Source organism: Branchiostoma belcheri, unplaced genomic scaffold (genome assembly GCF_001625305.1).
Source record: "Branchiostoma belcheri isolate BF01 breed outbred unplaced genomic scaffold, Haploidv18h27 scaffold6, whole genome shotgun sequence".
Lineage (NCBI taxonomy): Eukaryota > Metazoa > Chordata > Leptocardii > Amphioxiformes > Branchiostomatidae > Branchiostoma > Branchiostoma belcheri.
The window spans coordinates 7289747-7305270 of NW_017804242.1; the positions used below are offsets into that span (position 1 = coordinate 7289747).

At 36.3% G+C, this 15524-nt stretch overlaps 1 protein-coding gene across 1 annotated transcript in view; it reads left to right on the forward strand.

Moving 5' to 3' along the window:
* Positions 1-15135, forward strand: part of LOC109482330 (neurogenic locus notch homolog protein 2-like) — a 64225-nt gene extending 49090 nt beyond the window's left edge. The window contains exons 21-25 of the mRNA XM_019785011.1: positions 13710-13820; positions 13977-14087; positions 14237-14347; positions 14500-14610; positions 14984-15135. Coding sequence (XP_019640570.1) covers positions 13710-13820; positions 13977-14087; positions 14237-14347; positions 14500-14610; positions 14984-15135 — 596 coding nt within the window. The remainder of the gene's footprint in view (positions 1-13709; positions 13821-13976; positions 14088-14236; positions 14348-14499; positions 14611-14983) is intronic.
* The last annotated feature ends 389 nt before the right edge of the window (positions 15136-15524 follow it).

Consider the following 15524-nt stretch of genomic DNA (forward strand, 5'->3'; position numbering starts at 1 on the left):
TTGCGGAGAGGATGTAGGACTCGGGAGCTATAATAGGTTTGGTAACCAGGCTAGAAGCTTGCATGGTGTTGCTATTGGCACTCTCACGACAAGTTACAAAGAGTTCATTCATGTGTCCCGGCATCAAGTTGTTCAGTGATTTGTAGACTAGTATGATCCAATGACCGCACCTAGGACAATTGGTCGTATTGAGATTCTCTGAGTAGCCCCAAAAGACAGCAAATCCAGACCCATGCGATCATGTTGGGATTTAGATGCATAGTTTGAGTGGACCGAAGAAAAAGATTTATCCTAGATAAAAAATGCCGACCCTAAGCTTTTTTTGGTGTGTGGTCCCCCGCAAGGGACAAAAAGATGATCAACCTTTTCTAGCTTTACGATCGGAGTGATTAAACGCTGTACAATTAGTTTTCAACATTATTATTAAAAGTATAAGTGCCACTATGCAGGTTAATTGTATTGTATACGTGGATCACGAGAGAACCAAAGTCTTTAAATAAAAAGAAATGCGTATACGTCCTCAGGCCAGGAACTGGCCCCTTGCTCACCTCACACCATTCTCCCAGTTGTTCTATCAAGGACCATAGTATAGAACTAATAAAAGTATACCAAACCTAATCTTTAAGGACTGAAACAGCAAACACAGGAAACAAAGGAATATAATATTAAAATCACCCATTGTTATTTACTCCTTTGTTTTTATAGTGATTTACTCTCAGCCATTATAAACTTTCGAGGCTTGGGTCTAGAAATTTACCCATAACAACATGTACTTACCGATAGTTTGTAAGGTCAAGTTTGTCATATGAGAGACCTAATTGAAGAATTACAATAATATTATTATGGTTACCAACTTGTACTCCGTATGATTTACTGAATCATATGAGATGATTTATCGTCTTTGTAGGGCCTGAGTAAGGAACTGACAAGAAGTTACTTTTTACGGTTTCATTAGTTACATAAGAGACTAAGTCTAAAAATTCACACATGACTGCTAATATGTGTACTCTGTAAGGTCAGATCAGTCATATAAGAAGAGTCTAGTGATGCCCCTAAGCTTTTTTTTTGTTTGTGGATCCCCGCAAAGGACATAATTTTTTAGAGCTGATTAACCTTTCCTAGCCTCACGATCTGACACCTGAATGATTAAACGTTGTGTAATTGATTTGTAATCTCTGCCATTAAAATATAAGTGTAAAAAAATGGTAACTAACTTGTATTCTGTATTATCTACTGAATCATACTTAGTCTAAAACTGCACTTATCGTTATCTGTAAGACCTGAATAAAAACAAATGAACATATGTTCCTTTTTGGGGTTTCATTAGTTATATAAGAGACTGAGTTTAAAATTTCACGCTTAACTACTTATGTGTACCAAGTAAGTTCTGATTTGTCATATAACGAGAGTCTAGAAATGCTCGAAGGTAAGTTCTATTTATTTACATGGGAGATTTGAGTCTAGAAATATATCCAGGGTTACCTTGTGTCAGCGATTTAAAACTTAAATGACTTAAAAAAAGACCTTGAAAATCTTATGTTAAAGAGATTACTTTACATATTTTGTACTGAAACCACCCACGTGTTCACATGATTTGCCTCGATGTGGCTGATATTTAAATGTTTCTTTCTCCCACGTGTTTATGTATAAATTAATGCAATAAAGTATTGAAATTGCATTAATATTATGTGTTTGATGATACTTTGATCACTTTTCATATTTTTCAAGCAAAACAACTTACGTCTTTACATGATTCGTCTCGGTGTGGACAATGTTTGTTACTCGACATGCGTGGGTTGCTTTTATCTTTTGTTTCGTGACAGGCACAGTGCAGATAAAAGAACCCCTCTCACCTTTCGAAAAAGGGCAGGGCATGCCCGAGTGTGAGTGATTCAAACCTTGCAGTCCATCAATCAATGAATCAATCAATCAATGAATCAATCGATGAATCAATCAATCAATCAATCGCCTTTATCTATACTAGTAATGCCCTGTCGGCCTTAGCTAAAAAGAATTAAATACCTAACATAATAATCACATCTTATCCAAAATCACAGTCCGCAAATCAGTCCTCAAATCAAATTTATCGACTACCGTATTTTTTGTTTGAAAGTTCTCACTGATGGAGCACACTGTGCATCCTCTGGTATGCTGTTCCACCTGATAGCCCCAGACACAGCCAGAGATCTCTGCATACAGTTCCTGTTCACTCTAGGCACCATCAGTTTGTGGGAGGACGCTTGCCTTGTGTTTCTATTGGCTCTCTCACGACAGGTTACAAAGAGTTCATTCATGTGTCCCGGCATCAAGTTGTTCAGTGATTTGTATGTATGTGACTAGTATGATCCAATGACCGCACCTGGAACAATTGTCGTATTGAGATTCCCTGAGTAGCCCAGAAAAACTGCAGATCCAGACCCGTGCGATCATGTCGTAATTTAGATGCATAGTTTGATGGGACAGAAGAAAAAGTTTTATCCCCGATAAAAAATGCCGACCCTAAGCTTTTTTTTGGTGTGTGGTTCCCCGCAAGGAACAAAAAGATGATCAACCTTTTCTAGCTTTATGATCGGAGTGATTAAACGTTGTACAATTAGTTTTTCATCATTACCATTAAAAGTATTAGTGCCATTATGCAGGTTTTCCTCTGTTTAATTGTATTGTATACGTAGATCACTAGAGAACCAAAGTCTTTCAATAAAAAGAAATGCGTGTAAGTCCTCAGGCCAGGAACTGGCCCCTTGCTCCCCTCATATGGTTCCCTCAGCTAGTTCTATCAAGGGCAATAGTCAAGTACTAACAAAAAAGATAATTTCTACCTACCGAACCTAATCTTTGAGGACTGAAGCAGAAAACACAGGAAACAAAAGAATATGATCTTAAAAGCATTGTTATTTACTCCTTTTTTTACAATGATTTACTCTCAGCCATTATAAACTTTCAAGGCTTGGGTCTAGAAATTAACCCATAACTACATGTAATTATCGTTACTTTGTAAGGTCAAGTTTGTCATATGAAAGACTTAATCGTAGGATTACAAATATGGTTACCAACTTGTACTCTGTATGGTTTACTGAATCATATGAGAAGATTTATCGTCATTTGTAAGGCCTGAGTAAAGAAATGACAAGAAGTTCCTTTTTTTACGGTGTCATTAGTTACATAAGAGACTATGTCTAACAATTCACAAATGGCTACTATTTTGTGTACTTTGTTAGGTCGAATTAGTCATATAAGAAGAGTCTAGTAATGCCCCTAAGCTTTTATTATGGTGAGTGGTTCCCCGCAAGGGACATAATTTTTAGAGCTGATTAACCCTTTCTAGCCTCACGATCTGACACCTGAATGATTTAACGTTTTGCAATTGGTTTGCAAACTCTGCCATTAAAGTGTAAAAATACAATTATGGTTACCAACTTGTACTCTGTATTATCTACTAAACCATACTTACTCTAAAGCTGCCCTAATCGTTATTTGTAAGCCCCGAATAAAGAAATGAGCATAGGATCTTTTTTTGGGTTTCATAAGTCATAAAATAGACTAAGTTTAAAAATTCACACTTGACTACTTTTGTGTATTAAGGGTAAAAATGGTCTACTAAGTAGAAATACCCTATGGTAAGTTCTCTTTATTTACAAAAGAGACTTGAGTCTAGGAATATATCCAGGGTTACCCTGTGTCAGCGATTTAGAACTTAGTTGACTCAAAAATATATAGGCCTTGAAAATCTTATGTTTAAAATATCACTTCATATATTTTACTGAAACCACCCACGTGTTCACATAATTTTTCTCAATATGGCTGGGGTTTAAAATGTTTCTTTCTCCCACGTGTTCATGTATAAATTGATACAATAAAGAAGTGAATTTACATTAATATTATGTGTTTGATGATACTTTGATCACTTTTCATATTTTTCGAGCAAACCAACTTACGTCTTTACATAATTCGTCTCGATGCGGGCAATGTTTGTTACTCGGCATGCGAGGGTTGCTTTCAGCTTTTGTTTCGTGACAGGCACAATGCAGAGAAAAGAACCCCTCTAACCTTTGGAAAAAGGTCAGGGACATGCCCGGGCATGAGTGGTTTAAACCTCACAGTCCAATGACCGCACCTGGGACAATTGTCGTATTGAGATTCCCTGAGTAGCCACAAAATCTGGAATTAAATGAAGTGGTGATGATGTACATGTATATAACCTTATTTTAAGCTGTGTTAATATGTTGTAATTGCCAATGTACTTATGTTTTGTAAATGTGCATTTGTTGTAAGCTATGTGTGGATCCCAATTAAGTAAAAATATTAGAAGTCAGCAGATCCAGACCCGTACAATCATGTTGGCATTTAGATGCATAGTTTGATTGGACCCAAGAAAAAGCTTTATCCTAGGCAAAAACTGCCGACCCTGAACTTTTTTGGTGTGTGATTTCCCGTGAAGGACATAAAGCTGACTTTTTCTAGCTTCACGATCTGACACAGGAGTGATTAAACATTGTACGATCGGTTTTCCAACATTACTATTAAAGGTGTTAGTGTCATTATACATGTTTGTCTCTGTTAAATTGTATTATATAAGTCGGATCACTAGAGAACCAAAGTCTTTAAATAAAAACAAATGCCTTCGTCCTCAGGCCAGGAACTGGCCCCTTGCTCACCTCACACGGTTCTCCCAGTTATTTCTTTCAAGGACCATAGTCTAGAACTATTAAAATATAATTTCTACCTACCAAACTTAATATTTAAGACTGAAACAGGAAACACAGGAAACAAAGGAATATAATCTTAAAAGCACCCATGGTTATTTACATTTTTATGTCTCAGCCATTATAAACTTTCAAGGCTTGGGTCTAAAAATTCACCCATAACTACATGTATTCACCGTTACTTTGTAAGGTCAAGTTTGTCATATTAGAGAACTTATTGTGGAATTACTTACAATTATGGTTACCGACTTGTACTCTGTATGATCTACTGAATCATATGAGAAGATTTATCGTCATTTGTTAGGCCTGAATAAAGAAATGACTTTTTACAGAAGTTACTTTTTCAGTTTCATTAATACATAAGAGACTAAGTCTAAAAATTCACACATTGCTACCATTATGTGTACCTTGTAAGATCGGATTAGTCATATAAGAAGAGGCTAGTAATGCCCCTAAGCTTTTTTTTTTGTTTGTGGATCCCCGCAAGGGACATACATTTTTCGAGCTGATTAACTTTTTCTATCCTCACGATCTGACACCTGAATGATTAAACGCTGTGTAATTGCTTTGTAAGCTCTGCCATTTAAATAAAAGTGCAAAAAAAACTTATGGTTACTAACTTGTATTCTGTATGATCTACTGAACCATACTTAGTCTAAAACTGCACTTATCATAATTTGTTAGGCCTGTATAAAGAAATTAACATAGGTTCTTTTTTGGGTTTCTTAAGTCTATACAAGAGACTATTAAAGAATAAAAAATCACGCTTGACTACTTATGTGTACCCAGTAATGTCTGATTTGTCATATAACAATACTCTAGAAATGCCCGATGATGAGTTCTATTTATTTACATGGGATACTTGAGTCTAGAAATATTTCCAAGGCTACCTTCTGTCAGCGATTTAAAACTTAGTTGACTCAAAAATAACAAGGCCTTGAAAATCTTATGTTTAAAAGATCATTTTATATATTTTGTACTGAAACTACCCACGTGTTCACATAATTTGTCTCGATGTGGCTGGTGTTTAAAATGTTTCTCCCACGTGTTCATGTATAAATTGATACAATAAAATGATGAAATTGCGTTAATATTATATGTTTGATGAAAATTTGATCACTCGCTTTGTGTATCTTTCAAGCAGAACCGCGCTTACGTCTTTAGATAATGAGTCTCGGTGTGTAAAATGTTCTGAAAGCTCTCTTTATTTACATGAGCTAGTTGAGTCTAGAAATATATCAAGAGTTACCCTCTGCCAGCGATTTAAAACTTAGTTGACTCAAAAAATGAATTGGCCTTGAAAATCTTATTTTAAAAAGATCACTTAATATAATTTTTACTGAAACAACCGCTGTTTCTTTCTATCACGTGTTTATGTATAAATTAATACGATCAACAAATGAAATCGCACTGATATTATTGGTTTGATGATACTTTGATCACTAACTCTGTGTATCTTTCAAGCAAAACCGCTTACGTCTTTAGAAAATTAGTCTCGGTGTGGACAATGTTTGTTACTCGACATGCGAGGGTTGCTTTCATCCCTTGTTTCGTGACAGGCAACTTACAGTTAAAAGAACCCACCGAACCTTTCCCAAAAGGACAGGGACATGCCCGGGCGTGAGTGGTTCAAACCTCAGATGTCAATGACCGCACCTGGAACAATTGTCGATTCCCTGAGTAGCCCTGAATAGTAGGAAATCCAGATCCTTGCGATCCCGTCGAGTGGAATAGCTAGATTGCACCCAGGAAAAAATGTTGTATTAACTGTTTTTCGACCGATCCCAAGAAAACGGCCGTCCACACACACTAACATTTGTGTGTGTGTGTCCTTCTGCAAGGGACATTTTCTTTCGTGCTAATCAACCTTTCTAGCTCCATGATCTGATACCTGAGTAATGAAACGTTGTACAATTGGTTTTTCAACGTTGACATTGAAAATAAAAGTGTCATTATACAAGATTTAGTCTTAAACTGCATTATTTAAGTTCTATCACAAGAGATTGCCAAAGTCTTTAAAAAAGAAGAAATAAACAGGTTATCCCTACCTACCGACCCTAATATTTTCAGGACTGCAACAGGAAAGACAACATTTTTCCCTTGGCCTCCTATAATAATGCCTAAGTAAAAGTACCTTGGTGTTGTGAGACAGCGTCCTGTCGTTGCCAGCTGAGCTCCTCGCCAAAGTGCGGGGATAAAGCACAAAAAATAATTTATACAAACTGTCTCAGGAGGTGGTGTGCTCCAGAACAAATTAATTATTCCTCACAGACAAAATCTACACACAGACTGTGACATACCTGACAACAAACCCATACAACTTGAAGTAAAGACGTATTGTGTCTGATTATCGTAACTACAGACCCTCACCAGACCTGACACGCCAATAAATCAAATGAAACGAGAACCTCGGTTGGGTTAAGGCAGCCTATGGCATACTATGAGTAGTATTTCATACATGTGGCTTTAACTTTTGATAGCTTGGTCACACCACAACTAAACTTCACACAGTTCTAATAATACTTGAAGCACATTGGATAAAGGTTATTTTATTTTTACTACTTCTGGATTTTTGGGTTAAAAATCAACATTTTGGTTAGAAAAAAGGTGTTTACTTCATGGCTTTACGTGCAAGCGGTAACAACACCTTTCATCGTGATATTTTACAAGTAGAAAGCCAACTCCCTATTTATTATTTTTGTCCGAGGCTATTTTGTTTTAAATGACAGTTACATTGTTTTTTTGGGCCAAAAACGACAGAAACAGCTATTTTTCTGTCATTTTTCGTTAAAAAATCGCCACAGTTAAAAAAAATATCGACTTATATGCAAAATAGCCTCGGACAAATTGATAAAAAAGTGTTAAAACGTAAACATGGATTACTCTAAAGATCAATTATGCTGTTTTCAACTGCGCGCAAAGCCGTTTAAGTCATACTCCGTGAATAAAATGCGTAACAACGCGGATTTACAGGAAAAACATACAAATGACCGCCAGTACCCCGAATTCGAACACGCGTTCTATTTGAATGACGTCATATCGAACATGGTGGAACATGATTCGGGTTCGAAACAAGTCTGTGGCCATCGTCCAGACACACGCCCGAACTCGAACATGAATATCAGCCTAGGCCGCCTTAACCCAACCGAGACTGAGACAGACGCTTATAATGCCGTCACCATTGGAGATTTCAACACTCCTGGCATCAATTGTACTTTGACAGTTACAACAGTGTGATGTCGACACTCAGAACCACACAGGCAGGCAGAGAAACAAATGGAGAATTCATGGATAACCAGCAACCATTCATATTTGTGAGCATGTCCAACAAGATCAAAATTATTCGCATAAACGTCGTTTATAAGACCAAACCTAGACATTATCACAAAGAGAAACGAAGATAAACTGGGAATGGTACAAAAAAAAGCTGCAATATTCCGTAATGTACAACTAGAAAATAAAAAAGATCTTAGTGCCACGGAAAGAAATGTAACAACCCTAAAGTAGGAGTTACTGGAAGGCACACAAAATGCCCAGACTGTGCATGTTGTATAGATGTACTAATAAGCACCAGCTACTACATATTCAATCCAAACTCCAAAGACTAAAAGGAAAAAATAACAGTCCCTTAAGAACGAAGCATTGGAGTGTTTGCAGACTCGTTTATGGACCTTTTGTAGACTGGAATTGTCTGTGGTCTATAGACGAAGAAAGACAAAGTCAAACTGGAAGTGGTGTGACACCGAGCTGCAATATTCTATACCGTACTACTACTACATAATTGATCCACACCCAACTAAGACCAAAAAAAAAAACAATAATTCCTTCAAGAACAAAGTATTGGAGTGTTTGAAAACTAGTTTATTAAAAGAACTGTTGTAGAGTGGAACTGCCTAGTGGTCCGCGTGTATTCATGTCGCAAGTTGAATAAAGACATTTCTGATCAGATTCTATGCATTTTTGCAAAGTCAGCTATGTTTCGGGGAACTGCAGGAAATGTTTTTCTTTTTCTACTCTAATTTTCAGTTTATACGTTTTAATTTCTTGCCATTTTTTTAGAAAAAAAGACAGCATTCATTTGCAAACTGTTTGCGACGGTTAATTTTTGACCGATCAACATCCTCCGGTTCAATGCTTGCAATCATTATGAATGCATCTAGGCGGAGGTTGCTGACCGGTTGCTGACAGGACAATGCATAATGCATTGGGTTGATGTTCGCACTGTTTGTTATCAAGCAAAAATTAATTGCTTTCACCTTCAGTTTCTATTTTAGCGATTTTGTTGGACAGCAGTTTGTGTCTATGGTCATAAGTGAGAAGACAACCTCCTGGCCTGGTGCTTTTTTAGTCTGACAAGTGTCATCATGTCAGAAGAACAGCAACGGTCTCAGACTAGCGACGCAGGTATTTTTGATTCTAGTAACAATGTATTTGGCGTTTTTTGGTGTAAATTCATTACACAAGATTGAACTAAATTTATTCTTTTTGTCATCAACGTTTAAGTTAAATTATTATGCTGAGGAAGCATTTTCCTGCATTGTTTTCAATCAAGCTTTAATATTGAATTATGTTTTAATATGTTTTAATTCATTTCAATATATTTCAATAGAGTCAATTCCGCGTCACCGAGTGGGTTGTTATTGTCATTATTTAGAAATGTTTTGAATTCTTTGTAATTGTTTGTCTAAGAAATTTCATAATTTGGAAATATTTTGAACATCTTGTCAATATTCTAAATAATTCCCTGGTTTTCTAAAACGTTTGAAATATTCCTGATGTGGATTATGACATTTCCAATAGTTTCTAAATATTTCTAACAGCACTCTACCATTTTTTACCATTATTTCGAATTATTTCTAACATTTTGTAAATAGGTCAGTGGGATGGGAAGGAAGTAATTCACACATCCCTGTGAAGTACAGGGTAGACTGCCTGGGTGTCAGGCACTGATGCCTTACAACAAAAGAGCCACCAGTGTCCAGCAGTGAAATCTAAAAATATACAGAGGAAGACAGAAGAGTCGGATTAGCACCTACTTTTATGGGGGCAATTACCCACATCTACCATTTGGTTATTTGTTTGAAATAGTTCTAAATATTTCGAATTGTGAAAAAAACACATGGGTAGTTCAAATTTATTCTAAATAAAGAGATCTTTGTCACTTTCAAAATTTTTCAGAAATATATAAATGAATTCAAATATATTCAAATTTTCATTTTCAAACTTTTGAAAAATTTAGAACTTTTGTTACTGAGGTATTCTTTTATTCTAAATAATTCAAACGTATTAGAAACATGGAGAAAAAAACCACGCGGTGACGCGGAATGGACTCTAGCTCAACAGCTAAAATGTATAAATTTTCTCTGATTTTTGTTTCAGGAGAAACACCCATTGAGCAGCCTCAGAGTTATGGGCGATCTCTCGCGAACTCCGTTACGTCTGTACCGCACATTGTGTACTCAGCTAAAGAAGGTAAAACATGAATGTTCATCTGTATTGTCATTAACTTAATAAGGTTAAGCATCATAGTCTCTTTTATTTGGGGAGGGGGGGGGGCTTATCTATTGTGCTAAACTCAAATGTTTTTACCGACAATATGACTCTATTGTAAATTCCTTTTTTCTTCTTCCAAGATGAAACATCTACGCAGGGGCCTTTGACTGCACCTGCTGCCGCTTTGTCGAGTGTACCTAACCATATGTGCGATTCTAATTCAGGTAAAATCCTTTATAGCAAACAGTCACTCTGGTCTTCCTCAGTAGACTTTAAACATCCTTCTTACTTTTTGTTACTTGTGTTAGATGCCCCATTACTACAGATAGATGTATTCCTTCGTGTTATTCTTCAACAGAGGCCACACAAATTGATCAACCGCAAAATGATGATCAGGCACGGGTGGACGACGATGGAAACACACTCGACCACACGTACGCCACCATACCGGGTAAAACGTTTAAAATCCCTCTATTTTCTAGCATCATATTTTTCCATTGCTTTCAAGTTGTTACGTTAATGTGCCTTTTGCGTTTACCTTAATTAAAGACGTTCACAAATGTCAAAGATTTTGGTATATAGGTAACTTAGGCATGTGAACAATAATAATTGCAAATAAAGACTAATTTTAATTTCATAATTCAAGAGGAACGTCTGCAGTTCTAGTGGTTTACGCAATAGGGCATGTTACATGTATTGATATGATATCTACATGTATGTCAGGTGAAACATAAACAGCTACAACTCAGTTCTGGTCTACAAAGAGAGAGTGGCCAGCCCGCCCAATAACAATATCATCTCAAGTTTCTTGTGCCCAAGCTTCGAATACTAGTATTATACTAAGGTCTGATTAGCCACACTAGATGAATAGAAGGATGCCTACATTTCAATACCATACCAACACAACCTTTATATACATGATAAGTCTTCCTTGTTTAAATGCTTGTGATGACTGTTTTAGCCTTTAATTGTCGCGGCAATGAATTGTTATAGTGCTTTATTCAACAATTTATTCATGCGGTCTGTTCGAACTTTGATTTGTTTTACTGATTAATCTGTAAATGTGCTCAGTCTTGCAACTAGTTTTATACCGTTAGAATAATATATTCATCTATATTCCCTTACAGACGAAACATTAATTCAGCAGCCTCAGTCTAATTGGAGGGCACTTGCTGACGCTACTGCAAATATACCCAATCCTATGTACGCCTCTTATGCAGGTAAAACTTGTACAGTTTATCTATTTCTCCACATCTTGTTTCTTGTGTTGAACGCCCAGGCTCTTCTAAATAATTGAATTGAATTACATTTTATAATTTTCCCACAGGCGCCACGCCCATGGACAACGATGCAAACTCACCCGACTCCACCTACGCCAACATACCAGGTAAACATTTTGTCACCCTCTTTTCTAGAATCCTGCTTTTTACTGCATTGCATTAACATGTTGCTTTCCTATTGTTTTTTTTTTTGGTAGTTGCCACTTGCGTGATCTTATTATTATATTAACTTCTCGTATATGTGTATCTTCATTAACAAAATCAGTGTTTTCCTATTTCAACATTTATGACAAGATATATTGACGGCACACTCTATTTTTAGCCACTAACGAAGACAAACACGGAAGATCCCTGAAAAATATAATTAGTTAGTAAAGCAAAAAATCGAGATGACTTGCGCAAAAGCAGTTTACATACCTCCCTGGCTATATGGAAAGAGAAGACGGTCGACTAGGCTCTGTTTGTATAATCCATGTGAAACCTTAAAAATACCTCAAACATTAAGTAAAATCTCATCTTGTCTTGTGAAGTTAGGAGGTCAACGAACTGTAGCTACATTTGGGATTTGGGCTAAGAGGAATTGGTATATTGATAATTCAAAACGGCACTTGATTTTTAAGTAGTCTAAAATATGTCAAACGATCCTTTGTAATTTGCCATTTGCAATCGTGGAAAATCCAAGAACTATGTGTCTTCCAAGCAGACGTTATGCATTGGTATTGATGTCCGCTAATGACTTACTATTAATTATTTATTTTATTTATGATGTTTTGAAATCGTTTTTACTTACCCAATACAAAGGTCTATATGATTTTTTTTCGTAAAGTAACAACAGGAACGTATGTTTTTGCATGATATCTCATTTACTACTTATCTTACATTCTAGATCCTGGGATCGGAATGTGGATAAAGGTGAATTTTAGAAAATTCAAGTGGCCTGCCCTGGGTTTTGGACTGATGGTGATATCGTCTTTTATTGTCATTGCGATCCTCTCACATGGCCTTGTACCTGGAAAGAAGGTAAATTAGCTGGTATTCTACGTAACTAAATAATCATCTCTGAATTAATGGAAATCAAGTCTTTCTTCATTAATACTTCATTAATAACTTCAGGTCACTATGATGATTATGAAATAAAGACTGAGCTTTAAGTATTGGGACTTACCACAAAGTTTTGATCGACTCCATCAACCTTGTTCACGGGATTTGTCTATTTCGTCAGTTAGTGTTAGAAGTTAAAGCTTAGTCTTTATTTCATAATGACTTGCACCAACAAGGATGATCTTTCATGCTAACTTCAGTTTATTTTAGGTCATCCTCGTGGAACAAGGTGGCACTCAGTAGGTCCTTCCACACACGTCACGAATTAACTTACATCATGTAAACAACATTATTTAGCAGCATTGGAATGTATGTCACCCAAAAGAGTTACTCTCTGCATGAGCATTGCTAGGCAGCGGAAATAAATAATACCGTTATGCACAATTGTAGGTGATGCTTGAGTCGACAACTTCAGATAACATGGTGGACAACACTAGCCTAAAGCAGTCAACAACGTTAGGGTGGACTTCATCCTACAAGGAAAACCGCTCCTCCGTCGTCTATTCTACTCCACCTTCTTTCTCAACAGAAACGTTTACCAACATCAGTCACACCACGAAGGTCCTACCGACAACTACTGTCAAATTTCTATCAACAGCTGGTGAGATGTATACTTTTAAAAGTCTTTTTAGAGGCAATAATAGAAATCATTTAGAGGCACCCGATATAGATTTGAAAGCTTATAAACCAAGTCAATATTCAAGTCACTTATCTATATACTGAGTTGAAACAACACTGTCCCAATGTTTATTGACATTCGTGATGATGAAATTCATTAATGAAGAAATGTTCAAACTTCTGACGAAAACCGGTTGCTTTAGGGAGCTGGATTGATTTGTAGGGTACCACCTAGAAATTAAAGGACTTATTTTGGAGCTTGTTTCTGTAGTTTTAACTGCCCAAAGTATAAAATTCCGATTCAAATGTGCTAATAGGGCACAGTATGTGTCAATATCCAGATTGTCTTATTCAGAATATTTCCAGTTTCGCAACCCTGAGATTGCACCGAATGCCTTTAACCATCAATATTTGAAATAACATGGTTGGAAAATATTAATTGAAAATAATGTCATGCCTTGTATTAAAATTAGTTAAATTTGTTTGTATGGATTTCTTTTTTGTTGCTACACAGACCCCAACCCATGTGCTAGGAACCCATGCCTTCATGGAACCTGTTTCATGAAGGATGACGCATACGAATGCAAATGTCACCCTGGATGGACTGGACAGAACTGTCAACAAGGTCAGCCCAATGAAATATTCAAATGTTCATTCAATATATACCAATCTTTATAAGAGCAGTGTTTAATTGTACAAAATTTAAATACGTAATCTATTTTTTTTTTCAATTTCATGATTTTTTTTAACCTGTTGTTTTAATGGTAATTTTGCAAAACAGATGTCGATGAGTGTGACCGGAAACCATGTGAGCATGGCCGCTGTGTGAACAAAGATGGCGGATACAATTGTACCTGCTCACCTGGATGGACTGGACATGACTGTGAAAATGGTGAGTCCAATCAATAAGCAATTAAATACTAAATGCCATGTTTATCTAATATATATCGAGCTTGATTGAGACTAGTGCTTAATCGTTTAAAATCGTGTATTTGTGAATATTTTTGAACATTATGCTTTGTTGTTATCTTTACAAAACAGACGTCAATGAGTGTAAAGAGAATCCATGTGAACATGGACGATGTGAGAACAAAGATGGCGGATACAGTTGTACCTGTTCTCAGGGATGGACTGGACAGAACTGCCAAAATGGTGAGTTCATCGAATACGTTGCCAATTACTAAATGCAGTATTACTCATTAATTGATATTTGATTCTCTTTTCTCTTTAAACATTCATTGAATTTTTAAACACGGTTTAGAAATTTTAAAAGATAATGTTTTATTGTTTTCTTAACAAAACAGATGTCGATGAGTGTAAAGAGAATCCATGTAAACATGGCCGCTGTTTAAACAAAGATGGCGGATACAATTGTGTCTGCTCACCTGGATGGACTGGACAAAACTGTCAAAATGGTGAGTCCATTTAAAAATTCATTCTTTTCTAGAACTTTTGCAGAGTACAACTTGCTGTCACCAAGTACAGTAGGGGCATTGTCATTAGATAGATTCCGGCAGTGTTCAGACTTAGATGTTTAATGGTTAGATGTAACAGGCCATTCGGTGTAATGTTTTACAGCTGCCGCCCCGCCGAAGGGCGGATAAACCGGCTGTACAGATCTAGATACAGATACAGAAGACTAACACCTGAGGGATTCCACATAATTGATTTCCCTATTGCACAAAGGGTTTATTTTGTTAAATTGATTGACTGGAATCAAATACCCTGTGTTTTACTTTACGTCAACTTTTATAAACAGTACACATGTATCCCTTTTTTGTTCCACAGACATAGATGAGTGTGTCAGGAATCCCTGTCAACATGGGCGCTGTGTGAACAAAGATGGCGGACACATGTGCTTGTGCGATCGTGGATGGACTGGAAAAAACTGTCAGCGAGGTGAATTGTACATGTTTATCTATGTTTATAAAGAATATTAAGAATAAAATTGTTTTTCCATTAATTTTGAATTTCATTTCATTAACTCTTCTTTTCCATTCTGTCTTGGTCCTTTTTTCTTTCTCTCTTTATATACTCATCTTTTAAATTAAAGATTTTGCTGACTTAATTTTGTATCTTTTCTAACACAGATATTAATGAGTGCGCCAGAAAGCCATGTAAAAACGGAAGATGTGTAAACAAGAAGGGCGGATACAGATGCATTTGCTCACGTAATTGGACTGGAAAGAACTGTCACCAAGGCTAGTTTTTTTATTAATTTCATAGGAACAATTATGATTGTATAGTTTGCTTGTCATATTTTTTATTTTCAATTTTATTGTATTATTACAATCCTATTTCAATTTCGTTTGACACCCTTGAAAATGTT